The 20,370-nt window shown below is 41.6% G+C and overlaps 1 protein-coding gene across 1 annotated transcript in view; it reads right to left on the reverse strand.

The window, feature by feature from the left end:
* dis3l (DIS3 like exosome 3'-5' exoribonuclease) overlaps nt 1-16,797 on the reverse strand; it is a 32,998-nt gene extending 16,201 nt beyond the window's left edge. Inside the window, exons 1-9 of the mRNA XM_005742835.2 lie at nt 16,547-16,797; nt 14,371-14,521; nt 12,691-12,819; nt 10,442-10,577; nt 7,710-7,877; nt 5,973-6,051; nt 5,690-5,863; nt 2,746-2,915; nt 2,051-2,212 (exon numbers count right to left, since the gene is read on the reverse strand). Of these exons, the coding sequence (XP_005742892.1) occupies nt 2,051-2,212; nt 2,746-2,915; nt 5,690-5,863; nt 5,973-6,051; nt 7,710-7,877; nt 10,442-10,577; nt 12,691-12,819; nt 14,371-14,521; nt 16,547-16,676 (1,299 nt within the window). The 5' untranslated portion in view covers nt 16,677-16,797. The remainder of the gene's footprint in view (nt 1-2,050; nt 2,213-2,745; nt 2,916-5,689; nt 5,864-5,972; nt 6,052-7,709; nt 7,878-10,441; nt 10,578-12,690; nt 12,820-14,370; nt 14,522-16,546) is intronic.
* Nucleotides 16,798-20,370: the final 3,573 nt, after the last annotated feature.

A 20,370-nucleotide genomic window follows, 5' to 3' on the forward strand; every position in this document is an offset into this window, starting at 1 on the left:
GGCCATCTGCTGCGACCGGTTGGGGTGAGAGAAGGAAGCAACGGTTAGAGCACCTTTTAAGCACCCGCACCATTTCAAAAGTACCGGTATCGGATAAAACCTAAACGATACCCATCCCTAAACAGAGTATAGATAAGCAATCTCTCAAATACTTCATAAAATGAGCATGTAGAAAGTGATCTAGCATTCTGAATGTTCACAATGACTCTCAGAGAGAGACCTGCTTCATTTTAAATCAGCCACTCGTGCGCCACGCCCAGAGTGCTGACCATTTGGGATGTGGAAGAAAAAAATCACGCCAAGTCAATGTTCAAAGGCAATGGTCATGGCCAGTAGTGGAACAGAAAAGCTAGTTCTGCCATCAATGGCCTGATGGGCCAGTATGGGATCTATAAAAATGAGAGACAGCTACTCCTCCCTCACCCCACTCAGTATCACTGGTATCAGGTTGAGAAGGGGAAAATGCATACGGGTGCTCTTATCAAGCAGGTGGCCAATGTCCTGAAAGAGCCTAGCCAAGTAAGCTGACAGTAGGGTGACCACATTAAGGGTTATTATGGACCGAGCTGTCAACTTGCAAACCTTTTGGTCATATAAGTCTGTGAAGGTTCTCAGTCATCCAGGTCATCGTAGTCTAAGGAGCTTGGAAAGAAAAGCGTCCAAACTTCTATAAGTTCCTTGAAGACGTTTCACCTGTCAGAAGCTTCTTCAGGTCTAGGAGTAACTGGTGGAAAGAAAGGCTGTTGGCTCTTTTAAAGGGACAGTACCTAACCACTGGTACAGATATGTTGATGACACATGGGTCAAAATCAAAACCCAGGAAGTAGTGGATGTGGATGTGGATAAAAACAAAGTTCACCAGGGAAGACACAAAGGATAACAGTATGCCATTCCTGGACTTTGCCGTGCGCATTAAAGAGAACGGAAACCTCAACATGAAGTTTACTGGAAGTTCACACACACGGACCAGTACCTCCTGTTCGACTCCCATCACCCTCTGGAACACAAACTTTGAGTAATCAGGACCCTACACCACCGGGCAGAACATGTTCCCTCTAAGCCTGAAGGAAAAAAGAGGGAACACACACATGTAAAGGAAGCTCTTAAAATGAGACAAGACTCAGCTGTCAGAAGACATAGTTTGAAAGAGAAGTAAAAGAGGCCATCTATGTCCACTGTGAGCGACCATCTTTGAACAGAGGCAGCAGCTTATGACACCAACTGTCTGCCATCTATAATCCAGTTTTGAGATCCCTTCCCAGACGCTTCCACTCACATCCTGGGCCATCTGACCTCAGGAAATCACATGATAGGGTGGGGCTAGGATTCACAGTGGGTTCACCCGAATACTTGGCTGATTGTGACCCACACCCATTTTCACACCTTGGCTCGTGTGATTAGGTAGAGGATCATTAGGGGGTCCATCTCTCCTGGGGGACACTCCCATAGGGCTTAAAATTTGGGACTCTGCACCAGTTTCTCCTAAAACTGAAGAAGCCTCTCAGATGAGAGATGAAACATCTTCAAGAAACTTAAAGTCCAGATGCTTTTTTTCCCCAAGCTTTTGGTATATGGAGCTGCTAGGGTTCTTTCACTGCTTGGTGATTTGGTAATAATGTTTTAATAATGTCCAGCTGTTTTTGGACAATTCTGAAGCTTATTAATCCTTAACAATCAAAAACCTACATCCAAAGTACAACCAGAGCTGGGAATTAGTAACAAAAACATATTTTCTGAAATTACTTAACTTACTAGAATCCTGCAAGTTTTATCACACAGGATGAAGCAAATTACTCACCAAAGTATTTCCAAACTGTGTAGATGGGTATTTGCCACCATTTGCGTCAATTATGGTTGAATTTAACTGTTTAATTGCAATTTATAGACATAAAAAAAAAATCACATTTTATCATAATATTTATATTCACAATAATTGCTGATGGGTTCACAACAGCTAAATACGAAAGGTGAAACATACTATATAGGCTTGTGGAATTTGCCTTTTAGAGATGTAAAAACTTGAATTTATCTCTAACGTAGGTGCTCTCACCTGTGCGTCTGAGAAAGGAAGAATATGGATGCAGTTCTCTAGGAGGATGGTCTGGACCTCAGTCTCAAGCTCTCCAGCTCGACCCAAAACCCGTACACTATGGCCGTTGGGATAGAATGACGTGCTTTCCCATGAATCAATGCGCACCACAACTCTGTGGTCCTAGGTGAGGATGAGAAGACAGGGATAGAAATGAGACAGCACTTAGTAAACACTGGTCACACTATGAGACAAAAGCATAATGCTATAGTAACACTAGAGACTGGAGCGCAAACAAGATCGGTGTTGCTATGTGCAATGAATTTGCAATATTGTTGGCTTTGAAATGCTTCTTTGGAAGACGGGGACTAATTCTGCAACTACTCTCAGTCAGTTACTTTTATTTAAAGGGTGCAAAACACCAATCAAATGGTGATAAGATGGTCTGGAGATAGAGTCCTGCTTTTCAAGGCAATCACCTTGAAAGCGTTCATCCAGAGGTTGACAGTGTTGTATTCTCAACCTTTGATCGACCAGTTGGTTGCCGTAACTACTTGTAATTGAACGCTGAATGCAAAATATTCACTGCAATCACTGGAAAAGCAGCGTTTTTTCTTTGTTACAAGGCAAGTGCCGTCCTATTTTTACTCATGTGACTAAGCCATAATGTACATCATGAAAATAAAATCAACCTATAGATGTAAGTCAAGTCAGACCTGCAGAGCTTCAGCCTGTTGAGTACTGATGCGGATTTTAGGAATACGCTGGTCCCAAGGTATGGTCAGTATCCGCTGGGAATTCCTGCTCTGGGACTGAATCCCATCCCTAGTGGGGAAAGTTACCACATAGTCTCTCCAGTTCCTCTGCAGGATCCCTACAATACGACCTGTGGGGTTAAATGTCAGACATCAGTACAGAGAGACATTTATGGAGTAAGTGAGGATGGACTCGATGATTGCAGTGTAGAATTGCATCATCGTCCGTGTTGGCAGGTTGAATTTCTTCAGCTGCCTCAGGAAGTACATCCTCTGCTGGGCTTTCTTTATGACGGAGGTGACAGAGGCTCCCACTTGAAGTCCTGGGTGATGGTGGTACCCAGGAAGCGGTATGAGTCCACAGAGGTGATGGGGGTGTCAGTCAGGATGATGGGGGGGAGTGGGGCTGTGTGCTTCCTGAAGTCCACAATAATCTCCACTGTCTTCTGGGCATTCAGCACCAGGTTGTTGTGGCTGCACCAGGACACCAGACGTTCAACCTCCCTCCTGTAGGCAGACTCATCCCCGTCCGAGATGAGTCCAATAACGGTGGTGTCATCTGCAAACTTGATTAGCTTGACAGACTGGTGGGTGGAGGTGCAGCAGTTGGTGTACAGGGAGAAGAGCAGAGGAGAAAGAACGCAGCACTGGGGGGGAGCCGGTATATACATATGTACTACATAATTACATATGTGTTCATTCATAGTTTTGATGCCTTCAGTGAGAATCTACTACCAGGCCATGACAGAAAAACCACTAAAAAAAAGGTGTGTCCACACTTTTGACTGGTAGGGGCTTCAGGTGTGCTTAGTGAATACCTCAGGCACCAGAAACCCAAGAAAGAGGAGCAAGAAGAGGAACCATCATGGAAGGACAGGATCCTGCACAGTACCACCAACAGATAAAAGAACTAGCTCACATCCAGAAATCCTACCAGTGGCTGGACTGGACTGAAATAGAGCACAGAGGCACTAATAATGGCAGCACATGAAGCCATAAGTACAAGATCCATAGAGGCTGGGGTCTACCAGACCAGTCAGTCAAGACCCCAGATACAAGCGTAAAGATGCCCCTGAGACAATCCAGCACATAACAACAGGGTGCAAGATGCTAGCAGACATACATGGAACGCCATAACCAAGTGGCCAGCATAGTATAAAGGGAATATCTGTGCCGAGTATGGCCTGGAAGTCCCGAGGTCAAAACGGGAGACGCCCCTTAGTGTGATGGAGAATGACCGAGCTAAGATGCTTCGGGGCTTCCAGATACAGACGGACAAAATGGTGATGGCTAATCGGACATAGTGGTGGTGAACAAGCAGAGGAAGACGGCTGTAGTGACAGATTTAGCAATCATCAGGAACATCAGGACGAAGGAACATGAGAAGCTAGAGTACCAAGGGCTCAGAGAAGAGCTTGAGAAGATGTGGAGATGACGGTAACAGTGGTCCCAGTGGTAACCCGAGCACTAGGTGCGGTGACTCCCAAGCTAGGCGAGTGGCTCCAGCAGATCCCGGGAACAACATCTGAGATCTCTGTCCAGAAGAGCGCAGTCCTGGGAACAGCAGAGATGCTGCGCAGGACCCTCAAGCTCCCAGGCCTCTGGTAGAGGACCTGATCTTGAAGGATTGACCGCCCGCAGGGGGGAAGTTTTTTGTCCTTAGGACCTCGTGTGTAAAAATAATAACAATAAGAAGGGTTAACAATGGTCAACTGCCTCCAGTCAGATTAAAATGTATTTTATGTGTTGCATATTTTTTATGTAAAAACACAGTGTGTTCCCATTAGCCAAATTAAAAGTGTGACAAGCTAAAACAGTATTTTTGCACCTGAACTATCCCTCCCTGTTCTAGGTCTGCCACAGCTGAAAAGATTATTGATTATTTGTGCGAGTCCACGTGTATAGTTGCAGGAGTGTTCCTCGCCTTTTGAATACTGGGCCCTGAGTTGTGTGCTTAATTAATTAGTGTTTTTCTTTCTTTCTCTCTTTTGTCATTTGCGAGGTTACACTGGCAAACTTACGGGGCCCCGTCTGTCTCTGTTCTGTTGTGTTTGGTAAAAGGAACTGTATGTTATGGAAGCTCAGGATGCGTTCCCTGCCATTTGTGTCTCCTAGACTTAAAACTTTCTTTTGTATTGGACGAAAGAAAAGGTGTCAGACGTAAAAAAAATTCTACAGAAGATGAACAATATCTGCCATGTCATTAAAAAGCAGGAAAAACCAGCAAAGACGTGACACAGAACCTGAGAGATGCATTTGGCCCTTGAGTTGTTCGACGAAACTTCATCGTTATTTGAATCTCTGGAAATGTGGCTGTCAAGAAGCTATTCCCTGACGAATGGAACCATGGAGAAGAGGTTCAGTTGTGCCAAATTACACCAGAACTGTAATAAAAATCAGTAGCAACTTTAAAAAAAAAAGTTTAATTGTGAATGCCTGTCCAGAAAATAGCTTCCAAATGTTATTTCACCCAAATATGTTCTTATAATGTTGCTTCATGCGGGTGATATAAATGAGAATGGTGAATGGACTAATTCTTATACAGCTCTTTTCTACTCTCACCCAATCACCCCATTCACACAAGCACTTCCTTCTATGCGTTTAAGTGCTTACTAAGCAACATTCACACTCACTATACTCCAATGGATGCATCTGAGAGCAACTTGGGGTTAGTATCTTTCCCAAAGATACTCGGCTTGCAGACTCGGGGAGCCACGGATCGAACCATTAATGTAAAGTCAATATTATTGACTTTATATATCAAGATGCTTCATTGTTTTCATTACTTATTTGTGAGATATCCTGAACATATTTTAGGCAAATCAGACAGAAAATATAATACACAAAATATCATTAAATACAAATATAAATCAAACGTGAATGAATGGAGTACAAACATTCCCACCTGTTGGCAGAGGTGTACTCTCATTGTCCTCTCCAGTTTTTTCATCCCCATCAGTCAGGGCTGTGTCCCTCCCTCTCCACTCGTTCTTGGGCAACAACTCCACCACTACCTCGTCCCCATGCACCGCTCTGTTTCGATTTTTTCGACCATACACAAGCACATCCCAAGTCAGATCTAAGATGGATAGGGGGGGTCAAAGTCGGGAGAAGAGATCAGAAACGTCTAGCAAATATAAGTTTAATGTGTCTGTTCCACCTGTTTTGAAAATGTAAGGCGTTTTCACCTGTGCTCTTGGTTGAGAAGTTCTTCGGCCTGACGAAAGCCTCGTTCTGTGCCCGATGCTTGTTAACATTCAGTGTACCCTAGTAAAAAGGAATGAAACAACACATTTACTCTTCTGCCACTGAGGTTGTGTTAAACAATCTGGTGAAAAACTCCACTGCCTTCTCTTTGTGACATCTCCATACCTGCTCAGGTACAGTTGGGGAAATAATTATCACTGCTGAATTTGTAGGTTTCCTCAGTTACAAAGAAAGAACAATTATTCATGTTATTTCTTTAATGTTAGTTTCATTTAATGGAAAGCGATAGAATATCAACCAAAAACTGTCTGTGAAGGTTCTCAGTCATCCAGGTCATCGTAGTCAAAGGAGCCTGCAAAGAAAAGCGTCTGGACTTCTTTAAGTTACTTGAAGACGTTTCACCTCTCATCCGAGAAGCTTCTTCAGTTCTAAGGTCAAATGGTGGAGAGTCCCAGATATAAACCTAGTGGGAGTTTCCCCCCACAGAGGGACAAAAGGACCCCTGATGATCCTCTAATCGCCTGAGCCAAGGTGTGAAACTGGGTGTGGGTCCCAATCAGCCAGAGTTTCGGGTGAGCTCATTGTGAAACCTGGCCCCACCTTATCATGCGAATTCCTGAGATCAGATGGCCCAGGATGTGAGTGGGCGTTAAGGCGTCTGGGAAGGATCTCAAAACTGGATTATAGATGGCAGACAGTTGGTGTCGTAAACCCCGCCTCTGTTCAAAGATGGTCGCTCACAGTGGACATAGATGCTTCTTTCACTCCTCTTTCAAACCATCTGTCCTCTCTGTCCAAAATGTGAACATTGGCACCTTTGACCTTTAGACGCAGATGTCCATCTGCCTCGGGAAACTCTTTCTCCCCATCGTCACCCTCTGACTACTCCACTTGATACCAAGAAAAGTCTTACCACTGGCAACAAAGGTCTCCACCCCAAATACTAAGCCATGTTTTGCTTGGGGACTCACTGAAAATAACTTGCCAATCCCTTTATGACTTTTTTTAATAATAATAATAATAATGATGATGTGTTTTTTCTGTCTCTCTCCTTTAAAATTAAACTGCAAGAAAACTTAGAGACAGTTCATATCTTCTTCATTCAATAACATTCCTGCTCTTCATCTCATTTTCTTTATTCGTCAGCCCCTCAAATACTCCTACCTCCTCAGCACACTCCCTACACTCATCAGTGTATTTCGTTAGTATAGATTAGTATATGTATTAAAGGTACCTGCAGTTTCTCTGAAAAATGAACAGGCTTAAAGCTACTAAAATATTTAAACGTTGTTCCTGCAGTTGTTTTAAACTCGTGTTTTAAAGAGAGATCCGGTATACTTAAAACAGGAGTTAGAGAATTGTGGATCAATATGTTTGTCATTGCACAAGATGATCAGATCGTTAGCATGAATGCTCACCTCTGTTTTCTACACACACACATCACTGATCACATCACATGCTCACAGAGACACATTCACATACACACACATCACATGTTCACTCTTGCAGAGACACACGTTCACATGTGCGTGTCTTATCTGTCACATCATTAATGTTGATGTTTGTGTGACCACTGACGTTAATAAAAGGGCTTTGAGGGAAGGCTGGAGTTGGGCTAAGATCAGATGAAGAGCTTCTCCCCTTGCAGCAAGAAAAAGAAAGCGCTGAGTCAGCGGGGTTTGAGCGTTAGACCCAACAACAGGTTGGTACATTTTTACCTGAATGTAACGTTCAGACTTTATACCAGCCTCCAGGACTTCAGCGGGAAGATGTTCGGGAAACTCTTTCTCCCCATCGTCGCCCTCTGTCTCTTGTTGTGCCTGAGAAATGGAGCTAAACAGTTCATGGGCTGCCTGCAGATCTGACCAGAAGCTTTGCAAATAATCCTGGCAAAGGAAAAACACACAGGTCAAGAAATAAATTACTTCAGTTGGCCTTCTTAGTTCCAGTAACATCCCTTCAAGGGCCTAAGTTTTGGATCCTCTTCCACTTAACCTTATCCGGTTGGAGAAAGAGAAAGAGAGTAAAATCTTTCAAATTCACCTCAAATCAACAGCCAGATGCTTAAACCTTTTGATACAGTTAGACGTCCTCAGTATTAGTATTACAATAATAGTTAAATAGATATAAGAACTGGTTTCAGAATAAATAAAGCGAGTTTTTGGAATGGGCTTCCCAAAGCAACAACCTCAACCCTGTTGTTAATTGTTGGACCGTGCTTAAACGCCACGACCGTTTTAGGAAACCAACCAATTTAAATGAATTCTACCAATTCTGGTTGAAAATCTCTGTTTTCAGTGACCGAAAACGCCGTTTACGTGTGGACGAAAGGCGCAAACACATAGAAAAATCTGCGTTTTCAAAAATGCCCGGGTACGTATGTTTGGATAAAAATATACAAATCTGGCAGCAATGTATCAAAAATGTATCACAATAGAAAGCGATGTAATATTAATTTCACGGCTACTAGCATGTACTGCTCTTTTTCCTTTAAATGAACATCAGACTTGATATCAGTCCTTATTGAGCAATGAGTTTACTCTCTGACCGACTCGTGTTTGCGGCGTTCCAAACACGTTGCCAAGAGGGAAGATGCAGAGTACCTGTGAAGCCAAACATATAATATCAATACGCATAACATGGCTAAAGGCTGTTTCTAACCTCTCTTCTTTACTTTAACTGTCATTTATTGACCATTTTAAATGGCGATACCAGTGTATCGACAAATAGGTAAAAAGTGTAACTGGTTTTTTCTGACAGAGCTCGGATCAATCAGTGCAATTACAAACAAGGCTGTGACCTTCACCTTTAGCGAAATTCTCATTTACATACTAGTTTAATAGTTTTCTGACTCATTGTCACTGTGTTTTATACAACCACAGCATGCTTGCTAGGCTGACATGAATTGAAAAACAAAGTGCAGCTCTCCGTATGTAAACAGACTAAATGCCACATATATTTACATTTTGTCACTTAACCAAGAAATCATGTGTAATGACCGAAAGTTTGACAACAACCACCAATTTCACTTCTAAGTGAGACTGTTGTAATACTGCTGCCAAAAATGTAAGTGTTTCAAAAACCCATGCCTGCTACATGCTACAATAGTCCCACTTAGGGCTGCTCGATTATGGCAAAAATGATAATCACGATTATTTTCACTGAAATTGAGATCACAATTATTTGACGATATTTATTTAACCCTTTAAGACCTACTATAGAACCAAGTCCACCAGAGCTTATATTATTGTTTTACATGCTGTAGTGCCATTTGTGGGAGCATTTCAAGTTGCTACATCAATACAACTGTTATAGCCCATATTTTAATAATATGTCTGCATTCAGTCCATAGTAATTACATAAATTGCAAAAAAGTTGCAATAAACTACAAAAAAAATTGAAAATCGCTTTTGTTTTGTTTACATATATTTCTACTTGGAGAAGTTTAAGAGGTTTATCCCTCAAAACTTTAAATACAATAAAGTTGCAAAAAATAGTTTCCCACCACAGGAAATTTATTTTGAGTGTCTTCATAGTTTTATTTTGGAGATACAGCAATTTTTTTATACTGCAGGAAAAACGAAAAACAATCCTATGATGCAAATTTGCAAAGAAAACAGCAGGTGCATCATTTCACTGTGGGAAGTGTTACGAACAGCTGATAGGATCGGCAAAGCGTGTTTCTGGAATATTATGTTTTTGTTGCTGCAAGCGCTTTTTATGCAATTTTTGCAAAGCTATATGTGGAACGAAACCGTGACCGAGGACAAGCTGATGGCATCAGATGTAAGTACAACTCCTCCGGTTTCATATGCAAAACAAATGATTGCGCTAGCTTACACGGTTCAGGTTCTACAGGGATTTAAAAATAGTTACACAAAACGGAGCGTGCTGCTCTGACCGGCTTTAAAGGGTTAACAATGACTTTAAAAAAATAATATAAAATAGTGTGCAACACCACTGAAGTTTGTTTTTAAACTCTCTTTTCAACCAACGGCAGTCACTCTCCAAATAACTTCTGCTTAGCTTTCCGAGCTTCCCTCGGGTCCTCTTAATCAGCGGTCTCCAACCTTTTTTGCACAACGGACCGGTTTATGCCCGACAATATTTTCACGGACCGGCCTTTAAGGTGTCGCGGATAAATGAGGGAGGGGCTAATAATCGGCTCAGTCATTTTTAATGATCGTTGAAAGCCCAGATCGTAATCGTGATTAAAATTCGATTAATTGAGCAGCCCTAGTCCCACTGAAGATTAGTGAAATAATACAGACCAACCAACTGTTCCATCGTATAGGCTCCAACACAACGACTTTAACACAAAGAGCTGACTTTCAGTTTTAGGTGTTCAAACCACGTGTTTCTCTAAATGCATGATGATAAATCCCTGTAAGGTGGCTACATATAAGAAGCCGATATAGAGTAGATGGTATTATAAAGATATTTCATATACCTGGACGGAGATGACGTAGACTCCAGACGTCAGGCTGCTGAACTGAGCTACGGCCTCGGGATCCTCAGTGATCATCACTATATTCATCATTCCTGCCAGGTGGTTGTAGTACCACACTGCAGCTGAGTACACACACCTACACACACACACACACACACATTAAATGAACTCACAAGTTTAGCATAAGATGCATGAAAGCAAATTGCCCGCTAAAGCAATAATCTTTAACATATCCCACTAAGTTTTTGCTGTTTTGTAGGTGGAAGTTATGATTTCACACTACTTGTAATTCAAATGGTGCTTCCACAGAAAGAATATAAAAAATAAATAATTGAGTGCCTTATCTATATAATAAACACATTTCATGAGAACACACTGCACTTCTGATTTCATTTTTTGGCACAACATAAAAGTTTGTCAGATCGTGATTAACATTACAACCAAGTCTCTATTATTAAAAACACTCATTAAATCCTTTTGGTGCTTTTCTCTATTAAACTGGTATAAATATTAATCACTTTTAAGCTGCCATTCACAAGTCCTCCTGATTTCTTTGTTCCTGCACTTGTTTTCTGCCTGAAGTTAAAATGTTAAAATGACCCCTTTACCCATTGAACCCCTATTGGGACAAAACACTTTGAATGCTCGATTGACATCTTAGCCAGTACGTGTGCTCTAAGTGCCATATGCATCTGCACCGCTGGCCTGTTGCACAATTTGAAAGAAAGTTCAAATGTAATGTTTACATTTTTAAATCTCCCAGATGAATTTTGCACACGTGTGAACTATACATTTATGTCACTTTCACAAAATATTTTTTAAACCCAGAGACTTAACATTTTTAGAAACACAATTTCCTTTCAAGAGCTGCTGAGCAGAAGTAGTCAGCAGGTGCAGTCAAAGACATTTTGTGTGATTGGATGATTATCAGCATGTCCTAAAAGCATCATTTGAAAAACCTTCAGTTAATCCAGTCCAAGAACAAAAGAACATATTTCTCCCATACTGGCTTCCCTGTTAAATCCAGAATTTAATTTAAAATCTTCTTACACAGAAAAGTCTTGAATAATCAAACCCATTTTACACACCCACTTTACTCTCAGGCTGCGGGCTTATTTGTGGGGTTTACAAAAGTAGAATGGGAGGCAGAGCATCAGCCTTCATGCCCTTTTTTGTAGAACCAGCTTCCTATTTGGACACGGGAGACTGACGCCCTCTCACTATTAAGATTAGGATTAAAACTTTCCTTTTTGATTTATAGTTAGGGCTGGATTGAGTGACCCTGAATCCTCCCTTTGTCATGGTCCTGACTCAGTTTATGCTTAACCTATTTTGATGTTTATTGTTTGCTTAGGTTCTTTAAGGTAGTCCAGTCCTTTTGTAATTATGTTACCTTTGCATTACGTCTCCCTTGCCCTTCGTGTGTTTACGTCTGTGTGTCTTGTACTGTCAAGTTCATGCTGTCAGTCATGTCACCTCCCCCTGTACTACGTCTCCCCGGTTCATGTCTCATGTTTCCTGTTTTACTTTGAAGGCCTGCATTCACTGTCTGTGTATTCAGCTCACTCCTCCTGTCCTGTCGTTAAGTTCATGTGTGTCAGCTGCGTTCCCATGTGTGGCCACTTCCCCTGATCATCCCTCATGTGTATTTAGTCTCTGTGTTTCTTACAGTCTGTGTCGCGTCGTCTGTGTTCCCACCCTCCGTGTTTCCATGCCTGGTCTGTTGTCTTCCAAGCCATAGCCTCACCATAGTTTGTTCCCAGTTTAGGTTTTTGTTTAGCCACGCCATCCCTGCTGTATTTGCACACCTTGTTTTCAGCCATATTAAAGGCTCGCCTTCTGTTAAAGTTCACTCCCGTCTGTTCACTTGTGTACGCACCTGGGTCCATTACACGCATTCTCCACTCGGTCCGTCACAGCGGACCGTGACGCCCTTAGTTACGCTGCAATAGGCAAGATTGGGGACTTCCCATGGTGCAAGTATTTCATCTTTACTGAAGAACTGAATATGTTTTATTAGCATAATCTCCATTAGAATTAATGAGATTTACAAATTTCACCTAGTGAAACATGTAACGTCACATTTTGACCCAGAAAAACAAAATGAAGTCAAAGAAGTAGAAGAAAAACCATGACAAAGAGGAAAAAATGAGAAAGGAAAAGACTCTATAGACTCTATTTCTATGCTACATGTGCTGCAGCATCTTGACTGTACACTTCAGTGAGTGTGGTAAATAATGAGCACTGACCTGGTCTGCCATTTTTCCTGGCTCTCGCCCTTCTCTCGTGGACAGTAAGAGTACTTCTGAAATTCATTGGCAAACAGCACGCAGTCGTGTCGAGGGTCTTTGACAAGGGTTTGCAGCCGCTTGTAATATCTGCACAAACGCACATTACAAAAACTAGTACATTCAATAAAATCATAAATTACACTCAAGAAAGCCTCTCATTAGTTTGGGAGAATGGTGGAGAGAACGTTAACCCTGAAGCACGAGGGAGGAAAAATAGACCAACGTATGTTGACTTTTCCTAACATAATTTATGTTCCTTTGTTCATTTTGGCTCATTTTTTAAATTCACTCTTGTTTGTAAAAATCAAAATAAAACAAAAACTTGTCTGTCAGATAATATGCATTAGACCTAAACATAAGATCCTGATCTGAAATTATTGGAAGAGGATGCCACCTGGCTTTGTTATCCTTTGAGTTTCACAATAAAAGCCCAGTTGGTGAACTAAAGCAGCAGATTGCTTTTTTCTGAAACATGTTGACTATGTGTGAACACTATACTGCACTAACTTTAACGTGGCACATTTCAGAGTACATGTAGTAGCTGCTTCACACTACAAATGAACACTTGTACTGATCAAACAGATGAAATAAGAAATAAAGGCCTACAAATGCCCCGGTCACTAGTTGAGTTAATATAGATGATGTATAGAAAATTCAGCGATTCTGCAAAGGTGAAACTGCAAAGAGAGTCCACGATGAAGCTTTTTTCTCTTTGCTGTGCACGTTAAAGTCAATGGAAAACAGTAAGTAGTGATTCAGTATGACAACTCTGTATGTTTCACCAGATGTCCACCTAACACTATCAAAGTGAAGCCTCATCACATTAATGATGCAACACTCTAAAATGGCTGTGTGAGCACAAATCAGGAATAAACTGGACTGAAACCCGAGTTCACGTGGGACTTCTTATTTACAGTGCTCATCAAGTTTGTCCAAAGCGCTCCTGCATGTTTATGCTGGACACATATTTCAAGTCACAGGCTGCGTCTCTTTCAGCTTTGTCAGCAGAGCTCTGATATAATGAGGCTGACCCCTGGTCGATGTCTACAAACATGTGTAGCTAGGTTAAGCTGGGCACACAGCTAACAGCTTGATTATGAATGCAACTCAACATTTCAAACAGAAAATCAAAAAGAGCATCAGAATGGGGAGGAAAGTCGTTTAAAAGACTTTGAGCACGGCTGGTTACTGGTTGCAGATGAGCTACTCTGAGCATTTCAGGAAGCAGGTGCCGTGTTTGGGGATAGTTAACAACGCAGACAAGTTGCATTCATTTTAATGACATCCCCACTAACTGCAGTTTAAGACATGCAGTTAGTGGTGACAGGTTAATTGGAAACACTAAATTGCCCATAGGTGTGAATGCAGAAATGTGAGTGTGAATGGTTGTGTTAGTCCTGTGAGACTGGCTGACACATACCCAGGAGGGATGGATCAGCATTTACTGATTTCAGTGGTCAATGTGTTCTTCAACATTACATGACTGTTCAAAACCTACATGATGAAGAACTGAAACAGTTTCCATGTAACAAAGCCACAAATAACAAAAAAGAACATCAGTACTGGCCTGTTTCCACCCCAGTGAACTCCCCCCACCCCAAAAAAAAACAAAAACAAAAAAACCCCAAACAATTGTACCTGCGATTCTTGCTCTGTAGAGCCTGGCAAGCAGTCTGGGTGAAGATGATGCCCTGCAGCTCTCTGAACTCCAAGATCTCCAGGTAGTCGACCACGACAGCAACATCAGGCACCACATAGTGGGTCAAATCTCCGGGCAGCAGCTTTCCATCTGTTTGGGAAGATCAATGTTCAGCGATAAAGTCTTCTTTCTACAGCTCTTTATTTGCTTGATTTCCTATTGGAAATTTTATCAACTGTGCTAAAAGACACTTAAAAGCATCCTTCTTTTACATTTGCTTGTTTCCTACTAAACGTTGCACAGATGACAGGAATCGACGTACATCCAGAGAAAAGCGTTTAAATATTTTCCAAAATGTCCCATATAAAGAGTTTATTGTGCTTACACATCACTCTCTTTGAAATACTTGTTTTTACTTTATTTGCACACCAGATGTTCATCAGCATATTATATGGCAAAAACTAAATTTATTGTTACTTTGATATATTTCAGTACCAGTTATTGTAATGCAGTCTATCATGATTATGACCCATCATATTAACAGTGAGCAGCCTCGCAGCAGTTTTCCAGGCTTTCTAAAAGTCTTTCTTTGGACACTTGATGGTTTTTCATTCACAGTTATTTTACCAAACATTTTCATTTAGTTTTAATTTGTTAAGCCTAACCTATGAATCATTCATTAAAAAAAACACCTAACTCGAGGGATGAACCAGGGTTATATCTAGACATTATAACACAGCAAAAATAAATAAATAAATTGCATCTTTTTCCAATTTCTTTAGCTGAATCTATGAAAAATGCCACAGATAATGCAGTCTGACATTCATAAAATAGTGTTTTTCACCAACAGGCTGATATCTGCAGCACTATTAGCCTAAAACTTGATATAAACATAAACCTGGCAGGTCTTATACAATGGATTTCTTTTTAGGTCTTCAGATATTTCAATAAATTGTTGCACCTATTTTCTATTTTCCAAGCAAAATGCAAAGACATGAGGTGTTGCTCACAATGTTTTCAGGGCGCTGTATAACCTACAAACACAAGGAAGATCTGTATTAAGATGCAGTCAATATACACAGAAAAAAACCTTTTGAACTTGTATTGATATTTCATAAAAGTGCTGATCATTCTCATCTCAAACACTAAACAGCAGCACAAATGTGCAAGCTTAAGTGATTGTTCTTTACTACAGATGACCCTATGAAGTATTTGGATCACATATCAGTGCAGTCCAGACTCAAAAAGCAAATCCAGTTCTACACTGTTCTGCGTTTACATCCCTACTGTCAGCAGCAGATCACCAGCTGATCATAGCATGAAGGAAAGCAACAGCTAAAGAGCTGGCAGCCTGCAGGCATTTACACCTGCTGTGCCCAAAGCTTTTCTCTGAATGCTTCTAACAAACTGTGGTCAAGTGAGTGGACGTCACTAAAAAGCTCTACAAACCTGTTGGCTTTACTCTCTCACTTGCATGTTCTCATTAAATATATCTGGTTTAACAACTACTACGAACACTTTATTGAACTTACGATAGCACTGTTGGTTGTGTCAACTTGATAAATATTACAGCAGTTCACCCGTCTCTTATCAGCCCCCCTCCATGCATTACATGCATATGAAGATGTGCACTTACATTAAGACTGAGAACAGTGAAAGAAGAAACTGTCATAACCATAAAGCACAGATCAATAACGATTCTGAGCTAAAATTAACTAGTGCAAGTACATTTAGGGAAAACAAAAACATGCTTTTTCAGGAAAGGAATCTTTGAGTGCATCCTGACTGCCTCTAAAGAGTTTCTTCCTCACAGTGAGGAATATCGCATAACATTGTTCTGCCCACACAAGCTACCGATCTGATACCTTTTGGTTTTATATCTTAGACAAAGTCAGACTGGTGCACCCTTGCCTCTTATCTGTGCACAGGTTTGCCATTTAACTGTCATACGAGGTAATTCTAGCTTTGGGTCATGCTGTATGCACTTTGCTATTTCACGATTCATGTTACAGTGAAGCAAAGTATAATATAATAAAAATGACGTAATTTTCCTCATGTGATTGTGCACAGCCCCAAACCCCTACCTGCCAGCACTGCGTTAACAGCAACGTTAGATTCTTCTATAGCAGTAAACAAAGAGCAGTTTTTGTGAATGTGACATTTTGCTGATTTTACCATTTACACAGTCGGCCTGACACAGTGAGCTGCAGCAGGGGACCCGCTCTCTCAGATAGTGTTCCCGGACCACTCGGAGCTTCCGCCCCACGCAGCTTTTCAAATGCAGCACTCTCTCCGTTTTAATCATCGTCCACACTCACTAATGAGCCACATACAGCTGCCGCTAACTTGCTGTTCAGCCAAGACGCGGGAAGACACGGTTGTAAACATTCACGGCAAAGTTCAGCGAAATACGGAAGGAAAGGCACGACCGCTGACGTCATGACGCCCAAGCAGTACCGCGTCTTGCTGCGTTCAAGTGCTGTCGGACGCTCACTCAGGCCAGTAATGGGAATTCGTCTTTTTGATGACCTCGGTACTGACTCGGATCAGCGATATAAGAGCCAACACTTATATCAACTCTCAAGGCTCCCAAGCTGCATTACCCTTTATCCAAATGAAGCAACGTTAAAGCCTTTAATTCATCTTCATGTTGGCAGTTAGAGTCAAATCTAATCTGAGCTGCTCCCGTGTCTGTATGTTTTCATTTGGCAGTTTTACGCCCAGTGCCCTTCCTGACACAACTATACTACAATACTACCATAAAAGTAATTATAGTAAACCTTACGATTTCCACAAATTTAAACAAAACTACATTAATATCAAAGCATCAAGGAATACTACAGATGTGTATAAAGGCTTCATTTATATTGCACAGTTTCAGTGTTTTAGTGCTAAAACAGTAAATGTTACAATTTTGGTGCTACTTTAATCTCTATGTCATTTAAATGTACTACCAAAGTAAAAGAAAAGTTCTTAAAACATATGAGAGAGACAGAATGTGTATTAAAGATGAACATAGCAGCCGTGACATGGTCATGTCACCCACGAGTCTGTAGAATAGAGTCTGAGGGACTTTTTGTTTGTATGGTTTTATTTTGGGGTTTTTTATTTAACATATGACACATGGTGGATTTCAAATATGAGGACACTGCATGCATGACTGAGACTGTCAGTCACAATTGCCTGTTTTATACTTAATTAATGGAACCATGATATACAAAAGCATCACTGGCTTCACTTTTCACTATAGTGAGGTTCCAAACTGAAAAAGGGAGCTGAGTGTTTTTGGTCTTGCAGTCTTGGCATTTTGATACCAAACTACAAGCCAAGAGTAAATGCATAGACAGTAAAATACCCAGAATGGGTGCAGCAGCCAACGACTGGCCAGAAACACCAGAGGAGCGAAACACCAGCTCTTGGTAGACAGAGCAGTCACCCAAGAGTAAGACCAGACTAACCATTCTGTTTACTGGATTGACCACAAGAAAGCCTATGACTCAATGCCCCACACATGAATCCTGGAATGCCTAGAACTGTACAAGATCAGCAGGACCCTAGAGCCTTCATTAGGAACTCAATGGGGATGTGGCAAACAACAGTAGAGGCTAACTCCAATAGCAAAGTCACCATCAAATGCTGGATTCACCAAGGAAATGCTCTTTCTCCATGGAGAATGGAGCAGTGGTCATTTCCTCTACATGGATGACACCAAGCTGTATGCCAGGTGTGAACTGGCATAGTCCTGCCGAGTCACCTGAATGGTAATAACAAGATCCAGGATATCAACACCTTTGCCCTGCTGGGATAATAAGCAGGCCAAAGGAGGCGATAGAAGCCACCATGCATGGAGGGTTTCACCCCGAGGCTGTACGCTAAACAGAAGGAAGGCGGCCGGTGATTAGTGAGTGTGAGAACCACGCTCCATATGAGACAACAAACATCCACGAGTACATCAGGAAGATAGTCACAACTCACTGCGTGCTTAGCGAATACCTCAGGCAGCAGAAACCCAAGAAAGAAGAGGCGCAAGACAAGGAACCATCATGGAAGGACAGGCCCCTCCCAGAGACCGACGGACAAACCAACCGAACATAGTAGTGGTGGACAAGCAGAGGAAGATGGTTGTAGTGACCGATGTAGCGACATTTTACTGTTGGTAAGATGCTCCTTTTCTCTGAGTTGTTTCAAGTCAAGTCAAGTATTTATTTATTGTCATTGTCAAAGAACAATGAAATTGCGTTTGGGGCTTCCGTACAACCCGTAAAAAAACAAAAAACAAAAAAAACCTTAAAACCCAAGTGTAAATATTTAACCCAGTGTGACTTCAGTGCAATGACACAATCCTTAGCAACAACATGAGAACAAGACAGGTAATGTTCATAGGACATTCAGACAAAGACCTGAGAAACATGACAAAATGCAACAATGCAACCTGTTCAATATTATTGTACTGTGAGATATGATGGTTGTCTATTTAAGAAAGGGGGGGGGCAGGGGGGCAATCACTGCTAATCACTTCATCCCTTGTCTTCTGCAATGTCTCCACAGGTCAGAGTGGCTGCAGACGCTGGGGGGCAACAGAAGCACCAGACCATGTGTGTTCAAGGTGTAGGCAGTCAGCATGTGTTTTCTGGGATTACTGGGTAATAGAAGTGGGACACCCTCAAGTGGTCTGGCAGAGACTACTGTGTACTAGTAATAGGCCAGGCATTGGCTTTCCACCAGACCCTGGGCCACCAAAACGTGGTTTGACCTGAGGCATTGCTGGAAGCAAAGTGGGTAGAGGTCAGGTATATTTTTTTACTTTACTTTTCTTTACTTTTTGGAGTAATGACCCTGACACTGATCACAACAAAGAAGGGAAAGACCTTAAACTTCTATCTGTAACGAGGTGTTTTCATGCTGTTTTATTGCTACTTTTGCTAGAAGCACTTGTTATTATCAGCCAATAGTAAATATTTAGATAACTATAGACGTTATAATACTTTTGACAGGTTTCTTCCTGGAGTGCAGGAAGATGCAGGAGGCTGTTGCAGCTCAAAAGGAATATTTGAAGTTGATCCAATGTGTGTTGTTAAACAGCGGAGGAAGTGGTTGTTAAGCAATGCAAAGTAGCAGGCGAAGTGGGGCACTCCTCTCGCTGCCGCTGCTGCTCTTTGGCTGTGCTGTGAAGAGGAGCTGCAGCAGAGCACCAGCACGGATTCTGCGCTCAAGTTGAGAAGTGCTCCGACACAGATGCTGAGGACTTAACTCGAGTTCATGGACCGGCATCGTTTGAAAAAGTCTGTTTTAAAATGACGCATCCCCGCTAAAGGTAAGCACTAAAAATGATTTTATCTTTTTTTTTTCCTACACGCAGTTATTCGTTTAAGGGGGATATCAAAAAATCACTATTCAGCAGGAAGCAGTTTGTAATGATATTTCCTAATATCAATAATCTCTCTCTCTCTCTCTCTCTCTCTCTCTCCATATATATATATATGTCTGTATGTATGTATATATGTGCTACATGAGCACTTTTGAACCAAATTCTGAACCATATAAGCAAAATAAGCTCTTGCTATTTCTTGCGATTTCATGATTTAATTCCTGTTGCCTTTCTGGCGATAATATGAGGCTGGCCTCCCCCAAAAGTTAGTTTCATAACTCATTTTTGAGCGGTCCTGCTGTCCCGTCCCTGTACGGTTTGGCCCTGTTTACCGCAAGTCGGCTCTTTGTTAATCTCCCCACTTTTCTGTTCAGTTTACAAGCCCCACGGCTAAACTTCACATCACCTAACAGAAACACAGTCGACTCTTTTACACGTGGATGTAGTTCACAAATTAAGCAGCTGATTGATCAATTACTGAACCATTGCAGTCAGCTCCTGTTGGTGTTAAAAGGGTGTGACTGTGCACTGAGACAGTCCTCAGCAGTCCGTGTTTCATTAATTGGGATGTTAATTGGGCAACAGAATGATTATTGCTGTTGTTGTACATCCACCGAATCCGCCTGAGGAG

This window comes from Pundamilia nyererei, unplaced genomic scaffold, assembly GCF_000239375.1.
Source record: "Pundamilia nyererei isolate P.nyererei 1_Seehausen unplaced genomic scaffold, PunNye1.0 scaffold00124, whole genome shotgun sequence".
In the NCBI taxonomy this organism is placed as follows: domain Eukaryota; kingdom Metazoa; phylum Chordata; class Actinopteri; order Cichliformes; family Cichlidae; genus Pundamilia; species Pundamilia nyererei.